This window comes from Thermobia domestica, chromosome 12, assembly GCF_964235325.1.
Source record: "Thermobia domestica chromosome 12, izTheDome1.hap1.1, whole genome shotgun sequence".
Taxonomy (NCBI): domain Eukaryota; kingdom Metazoa; phylum Arthropoda; class Insecta; order Zygentoma; family Lepismatidae; genus Thermobia; species Thermobia domestica.
In genome coordinates, this window is record NC_137465.1 from 221,203,468 (window position 1) to 221,216,715 (window position 13,248).

The 13,248-nt window shown below is 33.4% G+C and overlaps 1 protein-coding gene across 1 annotated transcript in view; it reads left to right on the plus strand.

Moving 5' to 3' along the window:
* LOC145667057 (uncharacterized) overlaps positions 1-13,248 on the plus strand; it is an 85,611-nt gene that overhangs the window by 20,790 nt on the left and 51,573 nt on the right. The window contains exon 7 of the mRNA XM_081734757.1: positions 8,351-8,633. Within this exon, the coding sequence (XP_081590883.1) occupies positions 8,351-8,633 (283 nt within the window). The remainder of the gene's footprint in view (positions 1-8,350; positions 8,634-13,248) is intronic.

Consider the following 13,248-nt stretch of genomic DNA (forward strand, 5'->3'; position numbering starts at 1 on the left):
TTCTTTCGGTTAATGTATTCATGATTCTTGCATCTCATCTCTAGATGGAGAAATTTTAGCAAAGACAAGTGATCATTCATCTTCCGTGGAGCCATTATCTGATGCGAAAAAAATACTGCGGGGCGTGGAATTGAACCGAGGTTTTCTAGTTTCAAGTCCACTACGATACCAATATTCCATAGATCACTCTTCCCAAAACTTGTTTAACAAATTGTGTATTGTTTTTTTCTAAGACCAATAACATGGGAAAAAGGATATTTCAGATCAATGAAGTTTTGAACTGCACTAGTAATCTCCGTAGATGTTTGTCCTTTCCCAACCAACATTCGTAAATCGTCTCGATGAAACCTTCCTTCCACCTTCTTAAGGATTGCTCATTTAGTATGAGAAGTCACTCTTCGATTCTTCACGATCGCTTTGTAAAAAAAAAAACTATTTGACTTGAAAAAGGATTTGAACATATGTCGATTAGCTGTATAAAATACAAGCCCCACATGTTACCTCTACACCACCTTACCACGTAAAGTCATAAGTCAAATATTGCTAAGTACTGCCCTGACGTTTGGAATGAATCGGTAATGTTCTTCCTGTAATGATATTTACAACAAAGTGCATGCCAAAATTCATATATTCGATGACCTGGAGACAAATTAGTGCCCAATAATAAACTAAATAACATACAATGCAGGAAAAAGTACAGAATTTATAATATATTATACAGTAATAACGCCGTTCATATTCAAAAGAACTAAGCTATTATCAGTAAGTTCAATTCAAAAATGTCAAGTAAGTTTAAATTATGACTCCTATTTTCTTTTTTGTTTGACGTAGCTTCCAAAAATTTAATGTTTGAATAATGAAATGAAGATTCCTTTCTTTCAGAAGGTAATCTTCGACAATCCCTTTGTTGGACAAAGTTAGTATTCCAAAATGTTAAATGTTTGAATTTCATGTGCAAGGAATTTCTAGTCCTCGCTACCTCCTCTCTCACGTTAGAACCGAACGAAATGTTATTTTATTTTAAGAAATATATAGCCATATTTAGTGTTGATATGTAGATTTTCATTTTGTGTAGTAATATGTATTTATATGTGTAATCATAGTATGTGATTTCTTGCGAGTAAATGTGAAGTGTGAGTGAAAATGTTTTAGTGATTTATCTATTGACAATGTATTTTGAAATTTGAATCTCTTTCCAGGACTTAACCAGTGCCCGATCCTTATATAGATTAAACTCGTGTAGTTAATTGAACGTACCGTAAATTTATTTCATACCATAAGACGTTTAGTTCGTCTGTGAATAGTATATACTACATCTCAAGTGCAAATTCTCATATTAATGAAGTAGCGTCGCCTGACGCGAAACAATAATCCCGTTTTATTCGTCATTTGTCAATGTATGCAAGTTAAAGAAGTCAGCATTGTGAAAATCAGTGTTTTTTAAACTTTTATAAATTCCAATAACTGCTACGAATTTGGTAACTAAATTTTAAGAATACATAATCAAGCGTACACAACAGAAGTTTTATTCTGCTTGGACGGTAAATGTTTGAATGGCAATGAAAAATAAAATTTAGATTGTCACTTAACCGGAATCAGAGGTTGTAAAGCAATATCCCTGGAGGAAGGGCTGAAATCAGGGATGTGTCATACTTTTAGTTATTGCATGCGTACAGAATCACCATCATCGTAGGTATTCTGCTCTTACTGGCAGGTCACTTGTAGCAGCTGAGAAGCTTCCATGCTCCACGGTCCTCCGCTAACCTCTTCGTCTTCACGTATGATCTTTCTGTTTTTATACCATCCATTAATTGTATTCTCCTTCGCCCCCTCCCTCTCTTTCTCGCCATCATACTTTCTAGGATGTCCCACATGATACAATTTCTTCTTAGGCAATGTCCCAACCAGTTTTTCTTCCTGTTCTTAACAATATCTAAAGTATTCTTTCACCCCACCATTTCTAGCACCGTCTCATTTGTTTTCCGCTGACCCGACTAATTCTTTCCATTCTTCTTCACATTTACATTTCGAAGACTTCTAGTCGTTTTTCATCACATTTATGTAATGTCCACGTTTCCACCCCATACAGTACAACACTCCACCCGAAGCATTTTGAGTCTTTTTCTCAACTCTTTATTCAAGGTTCCACAAAACAGACTTTTCTTCCTCCTGAAGACTTCATTCGCCATTCCTATCCTTGCTTTTATTTCACGTTCGTACTTCATGTCATTAATAAGAATATTACCCACATGTCGAAAACTATTCATTTGTTCTATTTTCTCCCCACCAACATTTATATTTGTACAGTCTGCTTCGTTCCAATCACCATGGCTTTTGTCTTTCTAAAATTTATTTTCATCCCTTATTCTTTAAAGCCCATCCTCAGGTTTTCTAACATTTTATTGATTTTCTTTTCAGATTCTGCAACAAGCGCCATATCGTCCGCAAATCTGATGCATCTAATTATTCTCCCTCTTACCAAAATACCATCATCTTCATGCAGACTCTTTTACACTATATCTTCTAAATAGACATTAAATAGTGTTGGCGAAAGGTAGCATCCTTGTTGAACTCCCTTCCAATTGCACTCTCTTTCGTCATACAGAATACATGAGTACAGAATACTAATATGTTTTCATCATACATCCATATGTTATTGTGAATACAAGATTGAAATATGAATCGTTTCGTACAACGATATGCATATCAGAATAGAAATTAGTAGAATTCAAGATACGAGTAAGTGTAAACAAAACAAGTAATCTACTAGTGTTACTGAATAGCATTGAGAGTAGGAATTTCAGCTCGCGAAGCTGATGCAGAAGTTTTATTCATAGAATAATATTTACCGAGAAATGTAAACCAGTAAATATCACTAAATTTTGCTTGTATATACTGTATAACAGGTTACAAAGTGTAAATATGTGGTGTCGGCTGTGCTAGTAAAAGTTAATTTTGAATAGTTCGAACCTTTCGTTGCAGTGGCCAGTGTTTGAAAATTTTTATATCTGCGTTTATAATCCCTAATCTATTATCCTTACCGGATATGCTAATACGAATGATAAGAAGTAGCTATTAGTACTCAAGTATATATATAGATAAATATGCTATAGGCAGTCTTGGGGATTCTAAGAGTTGGGAGTCTTGAGAATGTACATCTATGAAATAAATATGTGAATAAATGAATATAAATAAATAATTATTGATGTATATGTAGTAAGTGTCGTCGAGTAATGGGACACCACATATCCCAGTTTATTATCTCTTTTGCCACTGATTATTGTCGTGATTTTATATCGCTGCATAATGTTAGTGCATAATAATGAATGTTTAAGCAGTGACCCCAGCATCGAGAGTTCGTACTAAAGAAGTGTTGCATTTATCGTTGGCTATATTATATACCTTGTAACTTTATTGCATCACCGTGACCACTCAGAAAAAAAGAAATGAGAGCATGGCGAAGGAAATAGATTAATCGAATAGTGAGAAGAATAGTGTTGTTGGGAACTATTAGTATTTCGTTTTCATTTCATAATTTTTCTTCCATTCACATATACGGTAGACTAGATAAATTTGAAATGCAAATGTTAGCGGACGTTAATCTCGTGTCCAGCCCTGATGACCCATGTGTTGTTCTTCAAATATTTCCGTATGTGTTTAGATATTTGCTGAGTGTGATGCATCATTATTTAATAGTTGTGAGGTTAAAGTTAACGTGTACTCTGATAAGTGACTAGCTTACATACTAACTCCCGTTTGTAGTTTATTTCTTACTTTAAGTGTGAATATTTTAATGGAGATAAATCAATTATCGTTTGCATATGATAGGACAGATGATATCAAAATATTAATAGTTTCCTACGGCAGTTTACTTCCGTAGCAGGGTGCCAAGACATCACATCCTTAAAAGACTTTCTTTTCTATTTATTAGTAATATAGTAGTGGAATGGCGAGTCAAGGTTCTCACCCTTATCTTCTGCAGCGGTTGGCAAGTTTTTGGCTTACTTTATCTTGCCAATACTAAATTATTTTATTTTTTGATTTTTAATATCTTATCTTTTTTCGACTCTTAGACTATCTGTATCTACCTTTAAGTCTTCCCCTTAGCTATTCTGAGATGTCGGATTTTTTTGTTATATAGAAATTTTTAAATTAAGAGACCACACCATCCTTCCGGTAGATCCGACCGTAATCTATATTAGATTGTTTAATTACAATGGGTGGTAAGAGTTTCATAAAGTTTTTGTTCTTTGAGAGATTCATATCGAGGTCACGGACTCGTTCTCGTGCATGGGGAGATATTTTTAGTCTACATATATAGTAAGCCCTCTGTTTTGGTATATTAAGATACATCTTTGGCTTTGAAGTCGACAATTGATGCACATATATTTTTAGATCCCATTACCATTCTCATAGTATCTAGTTTCTATCTTCCTTTCGTCTGTACACTTGTATTCTCTTCTTCTAGCTGTTCTCCTTTTTCCTTTTCTAAGTTTTTTTCGTAACCTGCCTCCATTTAAGTTGACAATTCGTATAATCACTTAGTATGGTTGATTTGAACCTAGAGATATTACCTGGAGATTTGGTTTATTTGCACGAAATGTTATAAGTTATAATTTGTAGTGTTATATATCTTCTTCGTATGCAGGAGGATACTTTTACCATCGCCAGCTTTGAACTGCCGTAGTTGTGAACGATTACCCGGTGGATGATTTATTAACGTTTTACTTTCTCTACAACAAAATGATTTTCAGATATTTTACAGATCTTTTAACCTTATTATATCGAAACATAAGAATTGATCATTGCGTTCAGTTTTGTTTCAATACTACACCAGAGATGAAACTTTACTGGTTATGTTTCATGGGCTCACGAAATTGTTGCTAAATTTTTCAACCTTGTTACTATGTATTGCGAATTTTAAAATTTTCAGTTCTGCTAACTAATTAACGATATGTATTCATTATTGTACCACAAAGTGTATAAATACTTTGCGGTCATGCCTACCTGCTACTCTTACTAATTAAAATCCCAAAACATTAGTTTTTGATTACGAAATGTGTATTTTTTTGATTCGGCTGCTCATTTCGATTTGTCGAATTTTCTTGTCTTTGTATGCGATGTATTTAAGCAACCATGAAATTATAGAGAATGGAATAGTTAACTGCGAATTGTATAATTAAATATATATTGAAATAGAGATATGTGATAGATGTACATTTTATTATGAAGAATACATTATGATCTTGAGATACGGCGTTTCGATGTAAATGAAGGGTTTCATTACTTTCCCTGGTTGTTTGCGATACGATTTATATGTTCTGTTGCTATAGTTTTCGCAAGAAAGACAAACACAAACAAACTGAATGTGTAGAGTATACTGCCTTTGTAAATAAGTATTATTTCTTTCCTTGTGTTGTAATATGACATATATATGTGTTTAACACCTCTATGTGCTACATTACTAACTACATGTTGGGTGTTCTAAGGAGAAAGGTCATCGCGACTTACGGTCAACCTTTTATAATCTCATATAATATCGTAAAACCTAAAGTCTCTGATATCATACATCTTTATTCCCTTTTCGTGTCCTATGAATCTCCAAAATCTGATAGTGTTGTTTAAGCAAGTGAAATTATCGTGATTGCTCTGTAACAGTGATGAGTAATTTTTAACAACATAGTTTAAAAGTTTTGTGACAAAGGCACCTAAGCCGTCCCTAATTGTAAAAAGTCTTCACAACTCTTTGTGCTGGAAAGTATATTAACTTAACTGTGGCCTTTCTAGATTTACCAGCTAATTGTCAACGTACCTCGATCTTGCCTATGTGTTCAAATGAGTGATGATACTAGACTAAATCAGTTTAGAACCTAATTTTGGAAACTAAGTAGCTTTAAAGACTACTATTTTATAATATATATGCCAACGATTATACATGTCTGACATGGACCAGTTAGTAAACAACGAATTTATTATAGTATGTGTACCTTTGAAGAAAAGTAAAGCGTGCCTGGATACGTAGTGTGATAACATGGACACATTATAGAAGTGAGATTAGGTAAAGCAACAAGAAAACTAGATTCGTATAGTGGATTTCTTTTCCAAAATTATAGCAAAAGAGATTCGATCTCTTGTTGTAAATGTCTAATTCGCGTGAACATAAAATGTTTAAATGATAGACATTTACTAGAATATTTAATCTAAATATTAATGGACATACGCTAACATTTTATGTTCACTAGTATATATGTACCGTGTCATGCGAAAACGAACTAAGCGCCACTTTCGTACTTTTGAGAAAATTACGTTTAAAGGTTGATGTCCAGCATTAGTGTAGCCGTAATCAAAAGTGAAATTATGTTTCTTTTTTTGGAAAGGTGTTGGTTTCCCTCTCTTTTCGATTGTGCAAAACGTTCTAATGCTTATCAGGAACCAATCGTCGCATTTACGTGGATTTTCAAAATTTCGCGCTTAGTTCACTTTTGCATAACACTGTACATATGAAACCGAATGTAGTTTCTTCCTTTTCTTGTTTTCTAGTCGTCAATAAATGTAATAAATATTGTAAAACTGTAGATAGTTAATCGTTTCTTTCCTAAAGCAAAATTTAACCTATTTACGTATATAAATACATTGTCTAATATGGTGTGAATGCGTGATTGAATGAATGGTAATTCTAGTTTTTAGTAGGGAACCTTTAAAATTTAGTGTAAATTGATAAACTTTGTTATATGTATACTTTCATTGGAAAATAGTCTTATGCATGATTCATGGAGGTCATGGAGGTTACTAATATTTGATTATTTCGAAACGTCTCTATAAGACAAGCAGATGCAATGGAAAGGAACTTGAGAAGATAACTTTTGTGTCCAAAGACTAACAAAAACTACAGTTTATGGATAATAAGCTTATTACTTGAACTTTTTTTCTTGACTAACTCGAATACTACTTTGATTCTAAGGGCAAAATTCAGTAAGCAAATAAAGATTATTTGATAATCAGAAACAACGATCAGGACAATCAACGTATCATTTTCACCATCTGAGCTGGGTCTGGGTAACTCTAAATTGCGTTTTACCTGGATCCAGGTCAGAATTGTATGGGTAAACATGGGTTTTGCAACAAACATAGGTTTCGAGTTCGAACTCGATTGTCAAGCAATAGATCCGGAATATGAAGTACCTCTAGTACCTATTTGAATTTCTTTACTATATTCAATGATCATCAGGTATTTTCTCCTCCTTTACCTCTTCTTCTACTTCCTCTTTTATCTTCTTCTATCTTCACCATAAACCAATCAATACATCTTTCCTATAACACTTTCTTCTTGCCTTTTACTATTCTGTGAAAATGTAGTTCCCTTATGAGGTAATTCTAACCCTCTTTCCTTCTATCCTACTCTGCTTCCTTTACCTCCCCCTTGATTTCCCATCTCTCTCTCTCTCTTAGTCTTTTTTATTTTAATAAAACTGAAATAAGTTGTTACTGGGAGTTGTAATGTGCGCGGCCAATAAGTTTAATTGCTTTTTATCTTCGGAAGTCCGATATTAAATAATCCCCAAAGAAATGCATACAACTATTAAATTTGACAATCAAATTACTTCGTTTATTAAATTACGATATCCAATGGTTGAGTATTCACAAGTTTAAGATGGCGCTCACCTGTAGTTTCTACTTTTCCCTCACACTCATTCATATTCTTACGAAAATTCTGCTCCTAATCTGTGTTGATAGCGTTTCGAATTGCCAAATTTTCAGAGGATCAAAATTCCAGTAGCATTTCTTATTGTCACTTTTTTGCTTTTATAAATTATATTTAATTCTTTAGTTACCAATAATAGTGTTTTGTTCTTTCATTGTAGCTCCTAATTGAATCCACACACTTAGCAAAGTAAAATATTTAATTACTAAAATTACATTTATACACGCAGCAAAAATAATTATATTTTATATATGACATAAGTGTATGAAAATTGGAAGATAGTTGAGGTTAGGACGTCAATTCTGATTTGGAAATTTACTGAATAAGGTAAAATGTAAAATTAATAGCGAAATACTATAAAATGTTTTGCCAAAAGAGGATCACTACAACTTCTGATTTATACTATAGGTCTTGTATATAATCTTGCTACTGCCAAAGTACAATATGAATAAATCCTTAAATCATGCAAAATAGAGGAATGAAAGCAGATATACGTTTTAACGATAATCATGTAACTGATGCTGATCTCTAATTATTATTATCTAACAGTTCATTAACGGGAAACAGAATATCTATCAGTTTTGATACTTAGTATTAGTAACAAGTCTACTAACTTATCATATATGTATGTTATTTTATGTATTTCAGTTTCTTTTGGAGGAATTTGTTCTCTGTTATTTGGAGGGAGTCTATTATCACTTGTGGAAATAATATATTTTTCTATTCAAATTTTTCTTGGATTTGTAAAACTAACATTTTGGAGAAAGACCACACCACAGGTTCAAGCTAAGACAACAACAAGCCGCTATCGATACAAAACGAGAACTATTTTAGTAAAACAAAGAAATCAGCAAAACAACAGGATGTCAAACTTTGATTGTGAAGCCAGTGCTCAGAGAAAAGTAGTGTATGTGACATATAATAAGGGCAGGTATGAGGTCCTATTTTATGGCATGATGTATGTATTAAATTTGTAGATTCCTTAAAATACTATATATAAAATAAAACAAATACCATATATATTAAAATACGATACTAACATGCATAAAATAATGAAATGAAATCTTTTAGTTTTACGTCCCACAATTATGCCGGTTAGGCTAAAGGAGACGGTGATGATGAGAAATGAATGAAATGTTGGAATGAAGAAAGTGAGAGGAAACGGGAGATCCCCGAGAAAACCCACGCACACGGTGTTTGTCCACCACAAAGTCCACACGACGCGAGCTGGCATCGAACCAGGGACCCCAAGCACCGGAGGTGAATGCTCTATAACAACCACCGGGCCCTTCATGCATAAAATACAATACTATATAAATTTGTATTATTACATAAAATAATATCTTTTTAGTTCATTACCTAGAGCGATATATTATATAGAGCTTGTGTTTCACAGTTACATAGAGAGTACCAGCGTTTTGTAGATTTGAGTAACAACGTATAAAAAAAAGCATCACAATTTATAAGTCTTGTATCGCATTTCCCCAACAAAGGAAAACATTATATATTTGTTTATTTTATCCTCTTGCATGAAGCAACAAAAAATTTTAGTGTATCGTTAATAGTATGATAACAAAAACAAAAGTAGAAAAAAGTATAACATTATTCATATTTTAAAAAACGGTCTAACTTTGACATTTTACAGACTGTTTAAGTTGGTAGCTGTTTTTAGATATATCTATAACAAGCATTTTTATGCATTGAGTTTTGAATCCGTAATGACATAAAAAACGGGAATTTGAAATTACGCAGTTCACAATTTGAGCCTTCATTTTCACGATAAAAACAAAATAATTTACAAACTAACGTTTATTTTTTTACTTAACTAACTGCTAATCAGATACAATTATTTTTTTTATTGGTTTAACGTTTTGAGCCAAACACTAATTTTCTTTCGTCATTTCAATATAAAATGACAGACCATAGTAAAACAAATATCTATTCCTGGGCCAGTGCTATGTAATAAATACAATAGAATAGCAAGCAGAAAAGAATATTGCTAAGATTCTCTGTTTTAGCTAGTAATCTACTTTCCGAACAATAATCTCAAGTCTATTGAGCCACTCACAAATAGAATAAAGTTTCGAAGAGTATATGGTTTCTACCGTCAAATCTACGACCAGTTTCCAATGATTTCGTTTGTAGTCAGTAGTAACTCGTCTTCTTAGAACCTTTCGAAGGAATTAGTCACTGAACTTTTCAAATATTCAAAATCGAAAGAGAATTGTTATGTCGCTAAGGGGAGACAAAGATTTTTTTCTGTTGCCAAAATAATCCACTTCATTAACAAACTACTGTATATTCACATATGCATCGCACTTTGCTACACAGCTTTTCGTTTGCATCGCATATCTAACAAGGTACATTCGCGAAGTATCCCCTCGGGATTCGTCTAAAATTTATTTAAATGCAAAATATTCCGCGGCCTAAAGTGTATTGCACTAATTTTAGCAGCCAATACGGGTAATTTGTATATTTATGGGCATTCATATATCCGGAATTCATACACTACTATAACGCTTGGTCACAAAATTTCTTTTAGTTTCTTTAGATGTAACTGAATATGAATGTGAGCATATGCAAAACAAATTGGACAACAATTGCATATGCCCACATTCATGTGTAGTTACTCTAAAGAAACTAAAAGCAATGTTGTGACCGAGCGTTATAGTAGTGTATGATTGAATTCCGGGTATGTGAAGGCTCATAAATATGCAAATTATCCATATGGGCCGATAAAATTAGTACAATACACATTGAGTCATGGAGAACTTTGCATTTAAATCAGTTTTACATGAATCCAGAGGGGACACTTCACGAATGTACCTTGAAGGGCACTTTGTGTCCCAAGCTGCGATTCGATACCGCTTAAATAAAACGATGGGTAGTATTAGTAAATAGTTAATAACTGCTGAAGAACTACTCCGTCGACTTTCCCAACCTAAAGCTATAACTTATTTTATGAAGTTACGTTAGGCGTACGTACTACAATAATAATAGTCCAAGTTGTTTGTTCCTAATTTGCAAAGTTAAAAAGGATATTGTAAACTTTATGCTACAAGGTTGGCACCTAAGAGATTTCTTACATCATTTTTTTCTTTAAAAAGTACTAATAAGTATGGATTGATAAAAACCTCCTTTCAGACTTATAAGTAGCCGAAAATTAAAACAAATAAGAATTTAAAAAAAACAAACTTGTAAACAATGGCACTTAAAACAAATGGTTCAAGAAATTAACAGAAAGTAATTTACTTACTAAATATCCATGTTTCGGAATGCAACTGCCAACGGCCCAACGACTTTCATAGAATAAGTTAGGATACATTGCTAATCTTTCAATACTAATTAAGCTTTAATTACATATGTAGGTAGATGATATCTAAAAGTAATTCAATTTATTATTTACTGATTCAAAATGACTATTATCAACTTTCCCTTTTATGTAACAGACAGTACTCTTTCAGGCAGTTAAGCAACCACATACAAAATACCTTTTCCGTTCAGAAAAAGTTTTGATAATAAAATAGAATTAAATATGAATATTAGCATATGATTTAATTTAGTAACTACTATAAAGATGCACTTCGTCTTCTAACGTTCCAGAAATTAAAACTACTAAAGTACTTTGGAGTTCAACAAGTAAGCACTATTCAGGTTGGTTGACTATAATGGTTGATAAACTTACATCAGGGTAATCTAATAAACTTGAAGGCAAGTACAAAATTTGAGAAATGCACTGTCAAGGAATTGAATCCAGATTTTAACTTGACTCCTTAATTCTCCCAAGGTAACAACATCATACTGCACGTAGTTGATCCAATAATATAATAGATAACAGTAGTGGTATATGTGAACACTTTTAAGTTTTATTTACAAAGCACGTTGAAAACATAAAAGTTCTTTTTAAAATGCTCATATAATGCATAGTTACCATACGCTGTTTCATAGGTTTAAAAAAATACAGAAGATCAATGGTGCCAATCTTACAGAGCTGATGACGAGTACAGCTTAGGTGAAGGGACCAAAAGTCAGTAGCCCGTGAATAAAATAGTGAGTCACGTACAACGCTGTCTGGAAACAGCTGTGGTAAACAGCTATTATGTCTGTTAAATTGAGACCTTAATGGGACGAGTACATATGCGCACTTTCCGATACACAATTCAGTGCGCCAGTGATTGTGACAACGTGTGCGGCAAGAGACAACAGTATCAGCAGGCTACAGTAGCAATGGTAAACCAGCACTGTAAAAGCACCGGCCCTAAATATCAAGATCAATTCGTGAGAGTGAAAACGACACGGGCATGTCCAGTCAGGACACCACACGTTGTAAGAAACATCAGGGCATCAGTTGTGAAGGAGAATCCACCTACCAAAAAGGCAACTTTGTCACCTCATGTAGGATATTACAGAGCATAGCATGTCGTATCATAAAGGACATTTTGAGACTGAAGGAACGTCATAAGGCGGTGGGGCATAAGTTATCACTAGACTTCGGATTGATATACACTAAAGACGGCAAAATATGCATGCAAATATGCCCTAAAATCACGAAAATATGTAAATATGCACCAACCAAAAACAGAAGTTAAAGGAGGATTTTTAACTATGATGAATTCATGCAACAATACACATTGCATTCATCAGTCAAAACATTAATGTACATGGAAAATGTTCCTTCCGTGTCACGTGCGTTAAGGGACAATATTTTAAAGAGCAACGTTACTTGCCGATAAATCTCAAATTCCTGCGTTGTTGCTCGCAGGAGAAATTATTTACACCAGACAAGAATTTTATGTCAGGTTTTTTGCGTCTATTGACTGAGCCTTTTGAAGAAATGCTTGTACGATTAGTTTTGGTGGAATCTGTTTTGTTATTGAATAAACAGTTGAAATGCACTCCAAAGACATATTTATCGCTCTTCTAATCTCGTTATGATCTTTGAAATTGAACTGAAATGAGTATTGATAAACGCAAGGTCGCTTTCAATGTTTTCAGCTGCGGAAGTGTCCAAGGCTTCTTGAATACATTTGGTTTCTCCGGGTTCAAACAGGTCACAGTCAATATGTGAAATTAAAATACATCAAGCAGGCACGTAGCCAGGATTGCGTGAAGGGGGGGGGGGAGTTCCGTGACATGAAATACTGTGGTCATCACACCAGGGGCTCGAGCATTTTAAATAATTTTACTGGAACATATATTGGTTCGTTTAGCCGGAATTTCGTAACGGGGGTGGAAGCGTAACATGAAATTCTGAAGAACCACGAGCTCGATCAATCTAAACTACTTTACTATCAACATATATTGGTTTGTGAGGATATGTTGGTAAATATTTTAATAAACTATGAATAAATCTCGAGTAAAATATTTAAAAAAGTATTGAAAAAGATTATACAATATTTACATCCTTCCTCTGTTTATTCCAAATAACAATTTTCCTTTCATTATGACCTCAATTATTATAAAAAGTACATATTCACTATTATAAAGATTACATACTCAATGATGTCTTGTAAAATATTTTGCAATATCTACGTTCCTTTTTCTAT